This window comes from Abramis brama (genome assembly GCF_963993115.1).
Source record: "Abramis brama genome assembly, chromosome: 17".
In the NCBI taxonomy this organism is placed as follows: domain Eukaryota; kingdom Metazoa; phylum Chordata; class Actinopteri; order Cypriniformes; family Leuciscidae; genus Abramis; species Abramis brama.
Window position 1 is genome coordinate 35,650,320 of NC_139979.1, and position 19,824 is coordinate 35,670,143.

The window sequence follows — 19,824 nt, forward strand, 5'->3', positions numbered from 1 at the left end:
TGTGAGGAGTATGTGTGTGTGTTTGATGTGTGTGTTTGCTATTGCGTGTTTGATGTGTGTGTGTGTGTGTGTGTGTGTGTGTGTGTGTGTGTGTGTGTGTGTGTGTGTGTGTGTGTGTGTGTGTGTGTGAGAGGAGCTGTACCTGTAGCCGAGCTGTAGGACACCGCGATATCTCCACTCAGATCCGCTGGAGGATACACACCGTTCAGAAACACTGAGAACCTCACCACTGACTCACTGCCACTGCCTGCAAACACACAAGAGCAAACACACACATCAAACACACTCATCAAACACACTCATCAAACACACAAGAGCAAACACACACATCAAACACACTCAAACACACTCAAACACACTCTTCAAACACACAAGAGCAAACACACACAACAGCAAACACACTCATCAAACAAACAAGAGCAAACAAACAAGAGCAAACACACACAACAGCAAACACACAAGAGCAAACACACATAAACACACACATCAAACACACAACAGCAAACACACTCAAACACACAACAGCAAACACACACATCAAACACACTCATCAAACACACACGAGCAAACACACAAGAGCAAACACACACATCAAACACACTCAAACACACTCTTCAAACACACAAGAGCAAACACACACATCAAACACACTCAAACACACTCTTCAAACACACAAGAGCAAACACACACATCAAACACACTCATCAAACACACAAGAGCAAACACACAAGAGCAAACACACATCAAACACACACAAACACACACACTCAAACACACAACAGCAAACACACAACAGCAAACACACACATCAAACACACTCATCAAACACACACATCAAACACACAAGAGCAAACACACACATAAAACACACTCAAACACACACAAACACACAACAGCAAACACACAAGAGCAAACACACATCAAACACACTCAAACACACAACATCAAACACACTCAAACACACTCAAACACACTCAAACACACAACAGCAAACACACACATCAAACACACAACAGCAAACACACACATCAAACACACAACAATAAATACCAGATCATTTATTACAGCTTGTCAAATTTGCCCCTTAAAGGGTCATTTCACCCGTGGAGACATGAATGTGTATTGAAAGTGGGTCATTTATGTAGAAGAAATGTGAAATTACTTTTGAATTTGGAGCTTTCTAGACTGAGAAAAGCCAGAAAATTTATTTTTGGCTTATGTGGATGAAAGACAACAACTCCCAGAATGCACTTGCTTCGCTGCCCTACAAGGCCACTCCCAAGCCACGCCTACCGGTAAGACAGCGCAGTTGAAAACAAAAACATCAAGGCAAGGCTAGGCTACGAGTGAGTCTCCGTGACGAGTTTGCCCAAAATGTCCGGGGACATATGTTTAACATAACATCAGTTATGTTTCTCCCGCGGCGCTAGCCTCGTCCTGCTCCCTGTATTACTGTGATTACTGATGAGCGCGCCTGTGAGATGCACCGGTCTCATGGGCTATCTCTCACGGAGGTGCGGGTATTTTCTTAGCAATGATAAAACGCAAATCAACCGATCACTTGTTTAGCATTCATGTAAACATTACATTCAGATTCACCAATCGGGGTGAATTCAGTTAGATTGAAACAAAAGGTGAGCATGTAAACAATGAATGGCGACCGTAGAAAGCAAAAGCTGAATCCCGGACATTTTTGTCGATCTCGACGGCCGGACATGTCCGGGAAATAGAGTAACCCCTACTACTCGGCTTTCTTCGTCCCTGTTTTCTGCAGGTTTCTGCCGTTGAAATCAAACGCACTCGCACTGATCTGTGATAGGTCTGTTAGCGCATTAGGTCCAACCCCCTATGGGCGGGTTTGAAAGGGTGGATCTAGTGCTTGTAGTCTTAACAGAAATCCCCCCCTCTTACACTTCCTCCTACAATGACGCAAAATGACGATTTTTGCGTCATTGTAGGAGGAAGTGTAAAGAGGTAAATACAGATTTCTCTCGTCTCGGGGGAAAATGAAAAAATGTTGCATGACCATTCAATAGTATGACTGGGTTTCTAACAATGCAAAGCTTAATGCAAATGGGTGAAGTGTCCCTTTAATGGGTGTGAGCATAAACGCGGCGTTTTTGTGTGTGTCCCTTTAAATGCAAATGAGCTTTAGCTCCGCCTCCGTTCAGAAGAGGGAGGAGTCTTTACACGAGCTTCAGAAACTCCGGCAATAACAGAACAGGCCAATCTCACTCATCCAGAATCCCAGAATCACCAGGAGCGAGTGCAGCCTTACGGAGAGACTCAGGAAGAGCTTCTGAATGTTAGTGGAGACATTTCTGTAGTTGTTGTGGAGTTACACTGATCATCTCATCATCATGTTTAACTTCTCCACAAGTGTCCACAGTTCCTGAGGTCTTTATAAGACAGCGGTGACATGTTCTGGTCAATAGTGTTCAGTGCTCGTCTGAGCTCAACCACAGAACAGCTTCAGGCTTTGCTGGATCTTCATCAGTGCGTTAGAACTGGTCTCTGTCGTCGCTTGTGGAATCAAATGTCGGCTGGTGTGTGTAAACGTGCAGATTAAGGGCCGGGAATATTATATTAAGATCCTCTTCATACGTCAGAAGGAGAAGAAATCTGATCGGCTTATTTTATAACATGCTTGCAGAGAAAGGCTCACCAGAACACAGTTACTGGGTCTTTTCATGTGTTCTGGGTTGTTAGAAGCCCCGGGCCCCGATTATAGATTATAGCACTTAAACACATGAAAAGTCAGATTTTCACAATATGTCCCCTTTAAAACCCACTCGAGTCAGTGGATTACAGACTCTCATCCGCTGAGCTGGTCTGTGTGGTCTTTAGTAAGGTGATCTGCTTCATGTGTGGAGTTGTGTGTGTTCACACAGGTGACTGAACCGCAGTAATGCCTGATTGCTGAGCACTTAGATTAAGTGTCTGGCCCACCAGCACACACACACACACACACACACACACACACACACACACACACAAACGTCTGACTGTCACTCACACACACTCTCTCAGTCTGAGCTCCTATCAGCTCATCGGGCGACAGCACTTTCTATGTGCTTTAAAAGCTCTCTCTCTCTCTCTCTCTCTCTCTCTCAGTGGCGTGGGCAAACACTAGCCGTCGGGTCAGAAAGCGTGACACCCCTCTTTAAACCGGTCTGGCATGTAGGTGCTTAAACTAGGGCCATTTGTGCTGACCTCTCTTGACCTGCGCTGACAGTAGCCCAGAACACGCATTACACACAGAACACACACAGCACAGAAGCACTTAGACAGGAATTCCCTGGACAAAAGCAGCGTGAGTGTGTGTTGTGAGGATTAAAGGGGTGTGTGTGACCTTTAGGGCAGCATTGAGTCCTGCCGTCTCAGCACTTACACATCTACTGGTGATGTGGGTCACGCTCATACTTCTGTGTTAGGAACAAAACTAGTTTACATAATATATGTGTGTGTACTGTGTATAATTATTTTATATTTATATATATAAAAATACACCCACATGCATATACAGTGGGGAGAACAAGTATTTGATACACTGCCTATTTTGCAGGTTTTCCCACTTACAAAGCATGTAGAAGTCTGTAATTTTTATCATAGGTACTCTTCAACTGTGAGTGACGGAATCTAAAACAAAAATCCAGAAAATCACATTGTATGATTTTTAAGTAATTAGTTTGCATTTTTTTGCATGACATAAGTATTTGATACATCAGAAAAGCAGAACTTAATATTTGGTTCAGAAACCTTTGTTTGCAATTACAGAGATCATACGTTTCCTGCAGTTCTTGACCAGGTTTGCACACACTGCAGGGATTCTGGCCATAATATTCGCTGGGCAATACGGACTTTCAGCTCCTCCAAAGATCTTCTGTTGGGTTCAGGTCTGGAGACTGGCTAGGCCACTCCAGGACCTTGAGATGCTTCTTACGGAGCCACTCCTTAGTTGCCCTGGCTGTGTGTTTCGGGTCGTTGTCATGCTGGAAGACCCAGCCTCGACCCATCTTCAATGCTCTTACTGAGGGAAGGAGGTTGTTGGCCAAGATCTCGCGATACATGGCCCCATCCATCCTCCCCTCAATACGGTGCAGTCGCCCTGTTCCCTTTGCAGAAAAGCTTCCCCAAAGAATGATGTTTCCACGGTTGGGATGGTGTTCTTGGGGTTGTACTCATCCTTCTTCTTCCTCCAAACACGGCGAGTGGAGTTTAGACCAAAAAGCTCTATTTCTGTCTCATCAGACCACATGACCTTCTCCCATTCCTCCTCTGGATCATCCAGATGGTCATTGGCAAACTTCAGACGGGCCTGGATATGCGCTGGCTTGAGCAGGGGGACCTTGCGTGCGCTGCAGGATTTTAATCCATGACGGCGTAGTGTGTTACTAATGGTTTTCTTTGAGACTGTGGTCCAGCTCTCTTCAGGTCATTGACCAGGTCCTGCTGTGTAGTTCTGGGCTGATCCCTCACCTTCCTCATGATCATTGATGCCCCACGAGGTGAGATCTTGCATGGTGCCCCAGACCGAGGGAGATTGACGTCATCTTGAACTTCTTCCATTTTCTAATAATTGCGCCAACAGTTGTTGCCTTCTCACCAAGCTGCTTGCCTATTGTCCTGTAGCCCGTCCCAGCCTTGTGCAGATCTACAGTTTTATCCCTGATGTCCTTACACAGCTCTCTGGTCTTGGCCATTGTGGAGAGGTTGGAGTCTGTTTGATTGAGTGTGTGGACAGGGGTCTTTTATACAGGTAACGAGTTCAAACAGGTGCAGTTAACACAGGTAATGAGTGGAGAACAGGAGGGCTTCTTAAAGAGAAACTAACAGGTCTGTGAGAGCCGGAATTCTTACTGGTTGGTAGGTGATCAAATACTTATGTCATGCAATAAAATGCAAATGAATTATTTAAAAATCATACAATGTGATTTTCTGGATTTTTGAGATTCCGTCTCTCACAGTTGAAGAGTACCTATGATAAAAATTACAGACTTCTACATGCTTTGTAAGTGGGAGAACCTGCAAAATCGGCAGTGTATCAAATACTTGTTCTCCCCACTATATATATTTAAGAAAAATTTGTTATTTATATATAAAATATTTATATATAATATAAATTATGTATAAATATATATACAGTATATACAGCATGTGTGTGTATTTATATATACACAATAATTATACATAGTACACACACATATATTATGTAAACACAAACTTTTATTTTGGATGCGATCAATCGTTGCCCAGCACTAGTTTATAAGTGGTCGGCCGATATATCAGCCGATATCTACCATTGGTCGATACGTTTTTCTTTCAGTGTGTGAAGCAAGACTTTTATTTTGACAGCGCTGAGATGCACACGAGATCCCATTCTCCGTCTTTATTCATTTAGTGTCTTTATTTTGCAGTTTAATTTCAAATATTAGAAAAAAATACTATAATAGGATTACAGAATTAAATTAAATTAAATTAAATTTAAAAGTTGTAACAATGTATAACAAAGAAACACAAGCTAGAGAACAAAGAGTGTTTTTAGTATGTAAAAGTAGAGGCTTACTAAAGCTAAATCACAGTTTCAGGATTCCGACTCATGGAATGATAATTGAGCAGATGATCCGTATGATCCGCGGATCATCTTAGCAGCATGAAAATTATTATTATTCAAATTGTGATGTAAAACCAGCAAGAAAAGAGCTGTCAATCACTTGAGTTCAGTCGCGCTCACTGCCTGAGTTCCACACTGCACACACAGTGTTGGTTATAATGAGCTCAAACACCTCTGATTGGCCACTGCAGTCATGTGCTCGACAGACATGTCTGTGATTGGCTGCAACGGTCGAGGCTGCAAAAACACGTTGTAAATCGAAAGCTTTGATGCTCTTCGGAGCGCAAACACATATAGCAGCTGTCTATCAGCGTGTAGAGTCGGTACTCAATACTACTGATACTGCAGAAAGCCTGGTATCGCCACATTTTTACAATTTAAAGTCCCCCTGTGGTCAATAATTTTATCCCTTAAAACTCATCACCAAAATGACATATTTAAAAGTTTTTTTCTTGAAATAATGTCTTCATGCCTTAAAATATCTTGAATGTAACTCGACACCCTTGCCTCATTTAGTATGCGTGGTTCTATGAATATGCAAATGAGCCCCGCCTCCACTCACTCACTCAGCTCAGAGATCCACTGGTTGACGATCACACGTTGATCTGATTGGTTACAAGGTAGTTTGTGACGTCAGAAACACCAGCGTGTTTTTGAGACTGTCTTTGGTTCACTGCAGTTTTAAGGAGGAAATACTCAGCAATGGAGTCGACTTATGAATTTACACATGGTTTGTCTTAAAGCAGATTAAAAACACCACATAGACACATAAACAACATTAAAAGCTGGTTTTACACTGCAGGTGGACTTTAAGAATTGACTAGATATACTTTTGTCAGCACTGATTACAATGAAGAAAAAAAAAAAATTCATTTTTGAAAAAAGAACAGTGAATATTTTATATATATTATAATTTAAAATGTAGTATATGCTGAATTATTCTATTAGGAAAGACGCCGCAGTGTGACGTCATATTACGACTGTTGCAGAACCACAGAAAGAGTGAGGAGTGTGTGAGTGTGTGTGTGTGTGTGTGTGTGTTTGTGTGTGTGTGTGTGTGACACATGGACTCTCAGGTCTCAACCCTATCTGACCTGTCACTCACAGCTGATCTGATCCACTTAACAGACATGTGCTTCTGATGGGAGACACACACACTCCTCACACACACTCCTCACTACACCAGTGATGAGCATTGGGTGATTCACTCAGTTCAGATGCTGTACTTTCATTCCATCAAAATCTTTTTAAATCACATCTATCTATAAATTACAGAAACGTCTGTCTGTCTGTGTGTCTGTGTGTGTGTGTGTGTGTCTGTGTGTGTGTGTGTCTGTTAACCGCATATCTCTCGAACCGTTAGTCTGATGGATTTCAAATTCGACAGGTGTCTCGCTACGGGCACGAGTAAGTGTAGTGCCAAGTTTGACGTTGTTTGGATGAGAAATGCTAAAGATATCGTTAAATATATAATTTTTAGAAGATTGTGGTTTAAAAATAAACATTCTGACATTAGAGGGTTGTATCGGTCAAAGAAGCCCAAGAAGGTTGTGGTTTAAAAATAAACACTCAGTCAGCTACACTGTTTACTTCTGAATATTATAGTTTGGTCCCAGAACGTGATAAATCCATTTTGATTAATTTGAGTAAAAATGTGTTTTCTTTACCAAGAAAGTGGCAAGATGAAAACCACTATTTTCTGTTTCAAACTTTCACATAGCATCTTTAGGTTATAATAACATAAAAAATTCAAATCCAGATTTGGATTTTCAAAGATCTATTTATGGAGAGAGAATTGTGTCTTTATTACATGCGAGAAAATAAATGATCTGAGAGAAAAAAAAAAAGTTTGAGAGAAAAAGTTTTCATACCAATAGCAAAAAATAATAATATTTGAGACTAAAAAAAGTTTTTAGAGAAAGTATTTTCTCATAGAACATAAAAAAATATAAATTTGAATTTTTAAAAATTATTTCTGAGAAAAAAAATCTCTAATATATATATTTTGCTATCAGTGTGAAAACATTTTCTCTAAAAAAAAAGAAAAAGAACATTTTGTTTCTCTCAAAATGTTTTTCTTTGCTCTCGATGCAATTTCTTGCTCTCTGTCAGGATTCTGCTTTCACTGTGAAATTGTGTCATGGGCGGGGCCACGTTCCTATTGGCCAGTCGGGTGAGCATCGTCTTGTCTTGGGAGTCGAACTGAATCATTATACCATTGTTCAGTTCACCGGCATAGATGCCGCCTCTGCCTTAGTTGAGCACGCACTCCAATGTTTGGGTAAGATGATTCACGGTGATCTTAGATGATCATGGACGTATTGCCTGCAATAATTAATGCGATATGGCTCAGCTTGTCAGTGAACTACGGCTCTGTGTTAATGCCACTTCATCTGAAAGCAGGAGATGGCGATTTACTACTAATCAAGGAACCGGCTTTACTGACGAGATGCGCATAACAATGTCATCCGATATATCGCCCAGGCCCAGCCCTAGTTCATCATATACAACCTCCTGTGCAGTTTTACTCGGACTCAAAATAAACTATTTTGTTTTAAGGTCAATAAAATACATTTCCTGTTTGAACCTATAACTTAACTATAACCTAAAATGATTGTTATTAATGTGTTTAGCATCTGTATGTCTCACTATAGGTAGGCTATAGAGCACTATCAGTGTTGTGCCTGAACTGTTCATTGAACGATAGTTCATGAACTCGTTCATATTTTGGGTGAACGTGAACTGAAACTACTGTATTACTGCCTGATGAACGTTACTGTGAACTCCTTCATTCTGGTGTCTGTGAACGCCACGCTCTCTCAGTTTAACTTCTTCAACAGAGTGCCAGATTTCTATAGAGCTTTCCAGGCGAAACCCCGGCTTACGGTCCTCCACGACGGGTTCCGTCAAGAGTGAGTATGTGAGTGAGAGTGAGTGTGTGAGAGTGCGAGCAACAGCGAGTGTGTGTGTGTGCGTGTGTGCGCGAGTGAGCGACAGTGAGTGAGTGTGTGTGTGCTTGCGTGCGAGAGCAATTGTGTGCGCGCGTGCGAGAGCAATTGTGTGTGTGCGAGTGAGCGATTGTGTGTGCGCGAGTGAGTGAGCGAGCTACAGTGTGTGTGTGTGTGTGTGCGCGCGAGTGAGTGAGCGAGCGAGTGTGTGTGTATTTGAGTGAGTGCGTGTATGTGCGAGTGAATGTGTGCGTAAAGCCGCCTTTCCACTGCGCACGACATTCGCATTCGATTGTCGCATTTCGCCCCCTGGTGTCAGTCGCAAGGAACTTTGAAATTGGTCGTGAAGCAACCGTTACCCTCGGCTATTCACAATTGTAAAATTAATGATTTTAATGAATATAATGCATGCATGAATATATCCACACAAAACGAATGACCCTCAATACATCTAATAGAAAAAAAAACCAGTCGATTTTATAGAGCTAATCAATATAAATATTGATTTAATAATGATACAAATATTTTTTCAGCCATAATTATTAATAACCGTCATTTCGCAGGAATAGCGTTTACATTAAAGTATTAAAATATTGGTAATTCTAGATTCGCGCTCATAGTTTTGATTAGAATACATCACATCCGGTCGACCGGTCGCATACGGTCTAGCCGCAGAAGTTCAGATATTTCAACGCATCCGAAGCTCAAATCGGATCCGAAATTTCCGCATACGCATATGATCATAACTCCCGCAGCTCCCGTACGACTCTCCATTGGAAATGAATGACTTCCGGTCCGACGGCTGTCGTTTGCAGTGGAAAGGCGGCTTAAGACGGCTCGCGGTGACTGGTCGGAAAGCAACGTGTAGTCTGACATATTTCTTGTCCATCCACGACATGACAAGATTTTTAGGAGTCAAAATCGTGTAATCTGACACCGTGACTATCGTAACAGACACAAAATTCTTGTAATCTGAACCAGGCATATGATCACCGTGAATCATCTTACCCAAACATTGGAGTGCGTGCTCAACTAAGGCAGAGGCGGCATCTATGCCGGTGAACTGAACAATGGTGTAATGATTCAGTTCGACTCCCAAGACAAGACGATGCTCACCCGACTGGCCAATAGGAACGTGGCCCCGCCCATAACACAATTTTCACAGTGAAAGCAGAATCCTGACAGAGAGCAAGAAATTGCATCGAGAGCAAAGAAAAACATTTTGAGAGAAACACTTTTTTTTTTTAGAGAAAATGTTTTCACACTGATAGCAAAAAAATATATATTTGAGAGTTTTTTTCAAAGTATTTTTTTCTCAGAAATTTTTTTTTTTGTTCTATGAGAAAATACTTTCTCTCAAAACTTTTTTTAGTCTCAAATATTATTATTTTTTGCTATTGGTATGAAAACTTTTTCTCTCAAACTTTTTTTTTTCTCTCAGATCATTTATTTTCTCGCATGTAATAAAGACACAATTCTCTCTCCATACCTATTATAAAAACGGATTATTTTTCCCCAAAAATGCAATAAATTCATGACACTTTTTTTTTCAAAATGCTATGATATTGAAACTGTTGAAATCAGCCATCGCTAAGAAATATCTCCTGAACTTTTTTGACGGCGATCAGCTCACAAAAACTGATTTTGCACGGGCACTTTGCACTGCTCCCTGAATCGACGCGCTTATTCATTTGTGGATGTAAACTGAATCTGTAAGTCAGCTATGCTGTTTACTTCTGAATATTAGATTTCATTCTGGTGCGCTTAACGTTATCGCTACTGTGTAAATGCTATTCACCAACTAAACATATCCTTTTCAATGCGTTCACAGTCTCTTTCACGGGCATCATTTATAGTTGCCTATTCACAAACTGTTTGCTCAAGCGTAGCGTTTTCTCGGAGTTCACTGTGTGCTTTCTACCATGCACAAATAAAAATGTCACTGAACTTTTGCTGTGTAATTGTAACAATGTGCACTCAAACACACCAAACCAACAATTACTAAAAACACACTCAAAAACTGATTTTGCACGGGCATTTTGCACTAGCACTATAAACACTCAGTCAGCTACACTGTTTACTTCTGAATATTATAGTTTATTCACCATCATTTGTAGTAACCTAGCCTGCTCCCTGAATTCAATGCGTTCACAGTCTCTTTCACGGGCACCAAACCAACAATTACTAAAAACACACACAAAAACTGATTTTGCACGGGCATTTTGCAGTAGTCTCCTTTAAACTCATAAGCTCTTCTCCAAAGTCTCCGAACAGTGTACAGCCTTAATGTCATGTGTGTTTGCTTTCGACACCTGCTATAACACCTGCTATAACACCTTATATACACCTTCTCCTGACTCTAACCTGAAGAGTGCTGATATACACAGAAACTGACCGTTTCACCCATTATTAGTGCATTCTATGCATCTTTATTCTTTATACTTTTTTTGGTAACCCTTTACAATAAGGTTCATTAGTTAACATTAGTTAATGTACTAACTAACAATGATCAATACATTTGTTACTGTACGTATCTTTGTTAATGTTAGTTAATACAAATACAGCTGTTCATTGTGTGTTCATGTTAGTTCACAGTGCATTAACCAATGCTAACAAATACAACCTTTGATTTTAATAATGTATTAGTTAATGTTGAAATTAATATGAACTAAGATTATTAAATGCTGTAGAAGTGCAGTTCATTCTTAGTTCATGCTAACTAATGTAGTTACAGTGAAGTGTTGTCCTCCTGATGGAGCCTGGCTGTGGCTATGGAACAGAGCTAGCAGTAATTTGTGAAGAAAACGACAAATCACACAAAAGAGGAAGCACATAGTTTACGGTTAAAGCTTGTGTAAATATTGCCAGTGGTTTTGGAAACAGTGCAGAAGTTAATCAGGGACTGAGACACACACACACACACACACCAGCTCAGGAATATCCTCCGCTTCAGGACTCCACCGTGTGGTGTCCTGTGTGTACATCATCATCATCATCATCATCAGCTGACTAAACCCTGCCCACACTCTTCCTCCAGCTCACCTACATCTACTGTCTCTCATGAGCCCCAGAAAGAAGGTAATGAAATAATATCACAATACCATAATAAAAGTATTTTTTTCTCATACTCCTAAAGATTAAAGGAGCTGTATGTAGTTTTCAGCGACCTCTAGCGGTGATGTTTCAGATTGCAACCAATAACTTTACAAGCGCGTGCTCTTACGCGTGCTCGAATTTATGAGCGAGCACTGTGGGAACCGGCCAGACTGAGACGCGTCACGCAACACACTGGAGAAAGCATCCCACAACATGCTGGAAACTAAGGTAAACTCCCACTGCAACGTTACAATAATAGGCTACTTTTATCAGCTTGACGTTGAACTAATGCTCCATGCTCGTACCATGATAAGTATGGAACCCTATCATATCAACCGTGCCGATTTTTGCCACTGCAAGCACTAACTTCACATTTTCTTCAGGAAATGTACATTCTAGGTTTGTAGATAAGGTTTCTCTCTATGATTCAAATGCCCTGCCGATGTTGATCCGTGTTTTTTACCCGAAGTTCATCCGATTCACGTCTGGCCTTTAATACCAGCTTCAGCAGAAAAAACTTTTTTTTTCTTTTTCTTATCAATATGTGGAGTTTGTGTTGGAGTCTGTGTTTTGCTGGGCGCAGGTCGTTTCTTAGTGTTATCAGACATGTCATAAGTTGCATAAGTCATAAGTCCATGTCATAAGTTGCAGTGTCGTCGCTGTTGAGTGCAAAGTCAGTAGGCTAGATGAGGCGAGAGGCTCGGGAGCGTGCATGCAGGTCACGTCACTGGCGGTAAATCCGACCCGGGACCTTCACATAAAAATAAGAATACTTGCTTTCAGAGGTAATAGCAAAACCCGCAAAGTGGATTATTTTAATGTGAGATTACAACCCCTTCACACACAGGCAATAAAAAAAGGATTCGTTTTGGTAAAAAAGCTACATACAGCACCTTTAAGGGCCAGATTTACTACTAAACCGGGCAAATTAGCATAAGAACGCAATTCCACAAATGTGACCCTGGACCACAAAACCAGTCACATGGGTCAATTTTTATAAATTGAGATGTATACATCATCTGAAAGATGGATAAATAATATTCCCATTGATGTGTGGTTTGTTAGGATAGGACAATATTTGGCCGAGATACAACTATTGAAAATCTGGAATCTGAGGGTGCAAAAAAACAAAACATTGAGACATCTCCTTTAAAGTTATTAAAGTTATTAATGTTAATGACTGTGCTGCGTTCACTCACAGAAATAAATGTTTTATTTATTTACGGTAGGAAATTTACAAAATATCTTCACAGAACATGATCTTTACTTAATATCCTCATGATTTTTGGCATAAAAGAAAAATCTACTGACGACGCGCAAATTAAAGAACACAGACGCAGTCAGATCATTTACATAATGACCAACGCAATCTAGCAATGGCAGCGCAGATTAGCGTTAGCATCAGGTGCGGGTTGACTCAGGTAATCTAAGGCACTCCAAAGATATTAATGCGAGTGGAGCATATTTCCTCCCTCCTCACGCGTCTCCCAGCAGCAGCGACTGCAGACATGCCCATAAATGTAGCCTGGGTGCCAGCCCGAACCCCGCACACAACATCTGGACTCGATCCGTTGAGGAGTAATTATGCTCGGTAATAAGGCCGAGCCAATCACGAACAGAGAACCGCTCTTTCGCGTTCTTGTACCGGTTGGAGTTGAAGGATTGGGGCAGAACTTCTTCAGAGCCCTGGGCGTCTTGGAAGGGGTAGGCTCACCATCTCTTTTCTCTGAAGCCTCAGATGAACACGCTGCTTCAGCCTGGTCTCTTTCGTCGTATTTCCATTTTTTTAAATCAGTCAAGTCGCGTTGCAACCGTGTTATAAAGTTGAGACAGGGCCGACAAATGCGAGAAGATTTATTTGCTTTATTGTCGAGATCTAATCCTAAACGGAGAACTTGTTCGAATATACATACACCTTTTGTATTTCTCTCAAAAATGCTATTCGTGCTTGTAAGTACTCCGCAAATTCTTAAATTATTTTTACAACAACGACAAAGATCGTTTACACTCATTACTTTACTACTTCTTCCAGCGTGCGTGCAGTTGAGCTCTGTTGACAACTATTGCATTACTCTGATTGGTTGTAGGTCTATCCCATTGAGGTTTTTTTTCCTGGTTCGGTTAAGACACGCCTCATAATCAAAGCCCTATGGAGCAGATCAGACTCACATTCTGCCTAGAATATGAGTATGACGAAGTCAGGCTACACAAAATGGGTTTAACAAGCTTTTTGGGCGTTAAATAATGGCGCAAATACTAGTAAATAAAGTAAATAACGTTGCGTGATTCAAATTCAAATTAAATTCTCTCCTCCCATAAATGTTGCGTCTGAAAGGGAAACTCCTACAGATACATATGCAGTACGATCAGCCGCAGAAATATCCCTGTCCTCGCCTTTACAGCGCTAGTTTTGCATTTTGAGTGTGTGTGTGTGTATGTGTGTGAGAGTGTGTGTAGAAATGTCTCTTCAACATTACGATGATGTGACACTGGCTTCTGATTGGCCAACATCAAAGTATGTCATATCATATTCTTTCTCAGCCCTGAAACTCAAACCTCTTTCTGGAGTAATGGCTCATCTGTCGCTCATTCAGCTGTCAATCAAGCACTGCACAACAATCACAGGCTTTAAACTTCAACAAATCAAAACGTTTGTTTGAGACGAGCATATTCACGCATGAACTGCACAGAACGCCTCAGGATTGTCTGACATCAGGATTTGTACAGTAACAATCCTGTGCCGTACTCCACTTCGACATGTCCGGCAGATAACCTTAACTGGAGTGAAGAGCAACTGCTTTATTTAGTTATGGTCTGAAATTTATATTCAACATAATTTGGATGGTAGTCAGAAATATATCATATATATTATATAAGATTAAACATTTTGAAACATTGAAAAATATACGCCAGGATTCTGTTAGTTTAGAATTAGCCGAAGCATGAAATGATGAAAAGCGCTCTTCGGTCTTCAGTGTGTGTGTGTGTGTGTGTGTGTGACAGTATGTGTGTGTGTGTGTGACACAGTATGTGTGTGTGTGACAGTATCAGGAAGAAGGAAAGTCAGTCCTACCCATAGAGTCCAGCACAAACTGGTCCTGTGTGACGGCCAGAGGAGGCTGAACACACACCGTCATCTTCGGGCTCGCCACCGCAGAACGGCTCTTTATCCTCACCTGAGAGTGAAACACACACATACACACTCTTTATCATCACCTGAGAGTGAAACACACACATACACACTCTTTATCATCACCTGAGAGTGAAACACACACACACACACTCTTTATCCTCACCTGAGTGAAACACACACACTCTTTATCATCACCTGAGTGAAACACACACACACACACACACTCTTTATCATCACCTGAGAGAGAAGCGCACACACACACACACACTCAGCATCAGAGGCTGCATTTACACTGGCACAAAATAACCCGCTCTGTTAGCCACAGCACTAACAGACACAGCAGCCGCCGGTCGACTCAGTCTCAGTGTGTTCAGTGTGTTCAGTGTGTACCACGCGGTTCCGCACCGTCGGCTGAAGTTGGTCCTTGTCGGCGTTGTTTCGGCCAATTCGACATGTTGAATCAGCTTAGTGAACGAGTCAGTGCACGAGAATAATAGCAAAACAGCGATTTCCCTATCTGGATGACGAATATAGATGAATATATCTAGATGAAATAGACAGTTGTTTCATTCACACACAAACACACACACACACACACACACACATCGACTGTAGTTCTCTCGTGTTCAGGAGACGACACCGCTGGCGTTCATCAGCGCTAGTTCTTTGGTGTGGGTTTGGTGTGTGTAGATCGGGGTTTGTTGCACATGTGTCAACACAAAAATCCGCACGAGATCCGATTCTTAGGAATTAATCTAGACACAGATATCTGATTCCAGTGCTGTCTAAAGTGAGTGTGAACAGGGATCTGTGCATGAAGACTCACAGTGTAAACGCAGCCAGAGAAGAGCTACAGGAGCAGATCTACAGGAGAGGAGCTACAGGAGAAGAGCTACAGGAGATGATCTACAGAAGAGCTACAGGAGAAGATCTACAGGAGAAGAGCTACAGGAGATGATCTACAGGAGAAGATCTACAGGAGAAGATCTACAGGAGAAGATCTACAGGAGAAGATCTACAGGAGATGATCTACAGGAGAAGATCTACAGGAGAAGAGCTACAGGAGATGATCTACAGAAGAGCTACAGGAGAAGATCTACAGGAGAAGAGCTACAGGAGATGATCTACAGGAGAGGAGCTACAGGAGAAGAGCTACAGGAGATGATCTACAGAAGAGCTACAGGAGAAGATCTACAGGAGAGGAGCTACAGGAGAAGATCTACAGGAGAGGAGCTACAGGAGAAGATCTACAGGAGTAGATCTACAGGAGAAGATCTACAGGAGAAGAGTTACAGGAGAAGATCTACAGGAGAGGAGCTACAGGAGAAGATCTACAGGAGAGGAGCTACAGGAGAAGATCTACAGGAGAAGAGTTACAGGAGAAGATCTACAGGAGAGGAGCTACAGGAGAAGATCTACAGGAGAGGAGCTACAGGAGAAGATCTACAGGAGAAGAGCTACAGGAGAAGATCTACAGGAGAAGAGTTACAGGAGAAGATCTACAGGAGAAGAGTTACAGGAGAAGATCTACAGGAGAGGAGCTACAGGAGAAGATCTACAGGAGAGGAGCTACAGGAGAAGATCTACAGGAGAAGAGTTACAGGAGAAGATCTACAGGAGAAGAGTTACAGGAGAAGATCTACAGGAGAGGAGTTACAGGAGAAGATCTACAGGAGAGGAGCTACAGGAGAAGATCTACAGGAGAGGAGCTACAGGAGAAGATCTACAGGAGAAGAGCTACAGGAGAAGATCTACAGGAGAAGATCTACAGGAGAAGATCTACAGGAGAAGAGTTACAGGAGAAGATCTACAGGAGAGGAGCTACAGGAGAAGATCTACAGGAGAGGAGCTACAGGAGAAGAGCTACAGGAGAGGAGCTACAGGAGAAGATCTACAGGAGAAGAGCTACAGGAGAAGAGCTACAGGAGCAGATCTACAGGAGAAGAGCTACAGGAGAAGATCTACAGGAGAAGATCTACAGGAGAGGAGCTACAGGAGAAGATCTACAGGAGAAGAGTTACAGGAGAAGATCTACAGGAGAAGAGTTACAGGAAAAGATCTACAGGAGAGGAGCTACAGGAGAAGATCTACAGGAGAGGAGCTACAGGAGAAGAGCTACAGGAGAGGAGCTACAGGAGATGATCTACAGGAGAAGAGCTACAGGAGAAGAGCTACAGGAGAATATCTACAGGAGAAGAGCTACAGGAGAAGAGTTACAGGAGAAGAGCTACAGGAGAAGAGCTACAGGAGATGATCTACAGAAGAGCTACAGGAGATGATCTACAGAAGAGCTACAAGAGAAGATCTACAGGAGAGGAGCTACAGGAGAAGATCTACAGGAGAAGAGCTACAGGAGAAGAGCTACAGGAGAAGAGCTACAGGAGAAGAGCTACAGGAGAATATCTACAGGAGAAGAGTTACAGGAGAAGAGCTACAGGAGAAGAGTTACAGGAGAAGAGCTACAGGAGATGATCTACAGAAGAGCTACAGGAGATGATCTACAGAAGAGCTACAGGAGAAGATCTACAGGAGAAGATCTACAGGAGAAGAGCTACAGGAGAAGAGCTACAGGAGAAGAGCTACAGGAGAATATCTACAGGAGAAGAGTTACAGGAGAAGAGCTACAGGAGAAGAGCTACAGGAGAAGATCTACAGGAGAGGAGCTACAGGAGAAGAGCTACAGGAGAAGAGCTACAGGAGAAGAGCTACAGGAGAAGATCTACAGGAGAGGAGCTACAGGAGAAGAGCTACAGGAGAAGAGCTACAGGAGAAGATCTACAGGAGAAGAGCTACAGGAGAAGAGCTACAGGAGAAGAGCTACAGGAGAATATCTACAGGAGAAGATCTACAGGAGAGGAGCTACAGGAGAAGATCTACAGGAGAGGAGCTACAGGAGAAGAGCTACAGGAGAAGATCTACAGGAGAAGAGCTACAGGAGAAGATCTACAGGAGAAGAGCTACAGGAGAAGAGCTACAGGAGAATATCTACAGGAGAAGAGTTACAGGAGAAGAGCTACAGGAGAAGAGCTACAGGAGAAGAGCTACAGGAGAAGATCTACAGGAGAGGAGCTACAGGAGAAGATCTACAGGAGAGGAGCTACAGGAGAAGAGCTACAGGAGAAGATCTACAGGAGAAGAGCTACAGGAGAAGATCTACAGGAGAGGAGCTACAGGAGAAGAGCTACAGAAGAAGAGTTACAGGAGAAGATCTACAGGAGAAGATCTACAGGAGAAGATCTACAGGAGAAGAGCAACAGGAGAAGAGCTACAGGAGAAGAGCTACAGGAGAATATCTACAGGAGAAGATCTACAGGAGAAGAGTTACAGGAGAAGAGCTACAGGAGAAGAGCTACAGGAGAAGAGCTACAGGAGAAGATCTACAGGAGAAGATCTACAGGAGAAGAGCTACAGGAGAAGAGCTACAGGAGAAGAGCTACAGGAGAAGATCTACAGGAGAAGAGCTACAGGAGAAGATCTACAGGAGAGGAGCTACAGGAGAAGAGCTACAGAAGAAGAGTTACAGGAGAAGATCTACAGGAGAAGATCTACAGGAGAAGAGCAACAGGAGAAGAGCTACAGGAGAAGATTTACAGAAGAGCTACAGGAGAAGATCTACAGGAGAGGAGCTACAGGAGAAGAGCTACAGGAGAAGATCTACAGGAGAAGAGCTACAGGAGAAGATCTACAGGAGAAGAGCTACAGGAGAAGATCTACAGGAGAGGAGCTACAGGAGAAGAGCTACAGAAGAAGAGTTACAGGAGAAGATCTACAGGAGAAGATCTACAGGAGAAGAGCAACAGGAGAAGAGCTACAGGAGAAGATTTACAGGAGAAGAGCTACAGGAGAAGATCTACAGGAGAAGAGCTACAGGAGAAGAGCTACAGGAGAAGAGCTACAGGAGAAGATCTAAAGGAGAAGATCTACAGAAGAGCTACAGGAGAAGATCTACAGGAGAAGTGTTACAGGAGAAGAGCTACAGGAGAGGATCTACAGGAGAAGAGCTACAGGAGAAGAGCTGATGCTCACCTGGACTGAGACTGACGGCACCGGCAGGCCGTTCATCTCTGCTATCAGCGCACACTGGGGGAGAGAAGGGAATGGAGAACTGAGCACAACTCAATCACACTGTGTACTCAGCAGACTCACAGAACGTGTGTGTACTATATACTGAGACAAAACTGTTCCTGCAAGTTCAGTAAATTTGACAAAACCTTTCATTGGAGACATCCAACAAAAAATGTAATTGTAAGTTTCAATCCAACAAAAAAAGTAATTGTTTTAGGGTCAGGGTTTGATTCAGTCTGAAGACATTGGATTATTTATAAAAGAATTCTATTTTTAAAAATGACTTTTTTTGTTGAAATTTCGAATTTATGTCTCACAATTTGGACTTTATAACTGAGAAATACAGTCAAAATTGCGAGACAATCCAATTAAAACAAATATTGAGATATTAAAATGTTGCAATTACTTTTTGTATTTTTTATTCTGTAGTGGAAACAAGCTTCAATAATAGTGATATGGCTTCTTTTAATTAGTGAAGCGTGTGTGTTTCCTTCACTTTAGGATAAGGACAAATATAGCTCTCAAACTGAGCTAAATATAACAAAACCTCTCAGGGACATTAAGGATGTCCTCATTTTGGGGAAAAGATATTATAATATAATAAAATTCATTATTTTATGTAAAAGTAATAGACGTCTACGATGTGTCTTCATCTGTGTGACTGTGTGTGAAAGATTGATAAATAAAGTGTGTTCAGTGTGTCTCACTGTAGCCTGCAGGCATTAGCATTAGCATTAGCATATAGCGTTATATAGTGTTTGTACCGAGAGCTGGTCGAGCTGAGACGAGATGACAGCGGTCACACTGAGCTCTTCTTCTGTCTCGGCCCTCGGCACGATATCTGCACAAACACACATACAAACACACTTTCAGATCGAGGACAGGACACACACTTTCTGGAATATAAGTTCATTTTTAATCAACTGAAATGAACTCCAACTTCAATATCATGCAAAGCATGCAGAAAT

General features: G+C 42.0%; 1 protein-coding gene across 2 annotated transcripts in view; it reads right to left on the minus strand.

Annotated features, from left to right (window-relative positions):
* bbs9 (Bardet-Biedl syndrome 9) overlaps positions 1-19,824 on the minus strand; it is a 176,410-nt gene that overhangs the window by 137,565 nt on the left and 19,021 nt on the right. For both annotated transcript variants that reach the window (XM_084089234.1, XM_084089233.1), the window contains exons 11-14: positions 19,621-19,697; positions 18,818-18,871; positions 14,732-14,834; positions 143-247 (exon numbers count right to left, since the gene is read on the minus strand). In XM_084089234.1, coding sequence (XP_083945360.1) covers positions 143-247; positions 14,732-14,834; positions 18,818-18,871; positions 19,621-19,697 — 339 coding nt within the window. The remainder of the gene's footprint in view (positions 1-142; positions 248-14,731; positions 14,835-18,817; positions 18,872-19,620; positions 19,698-19,824) is intronic.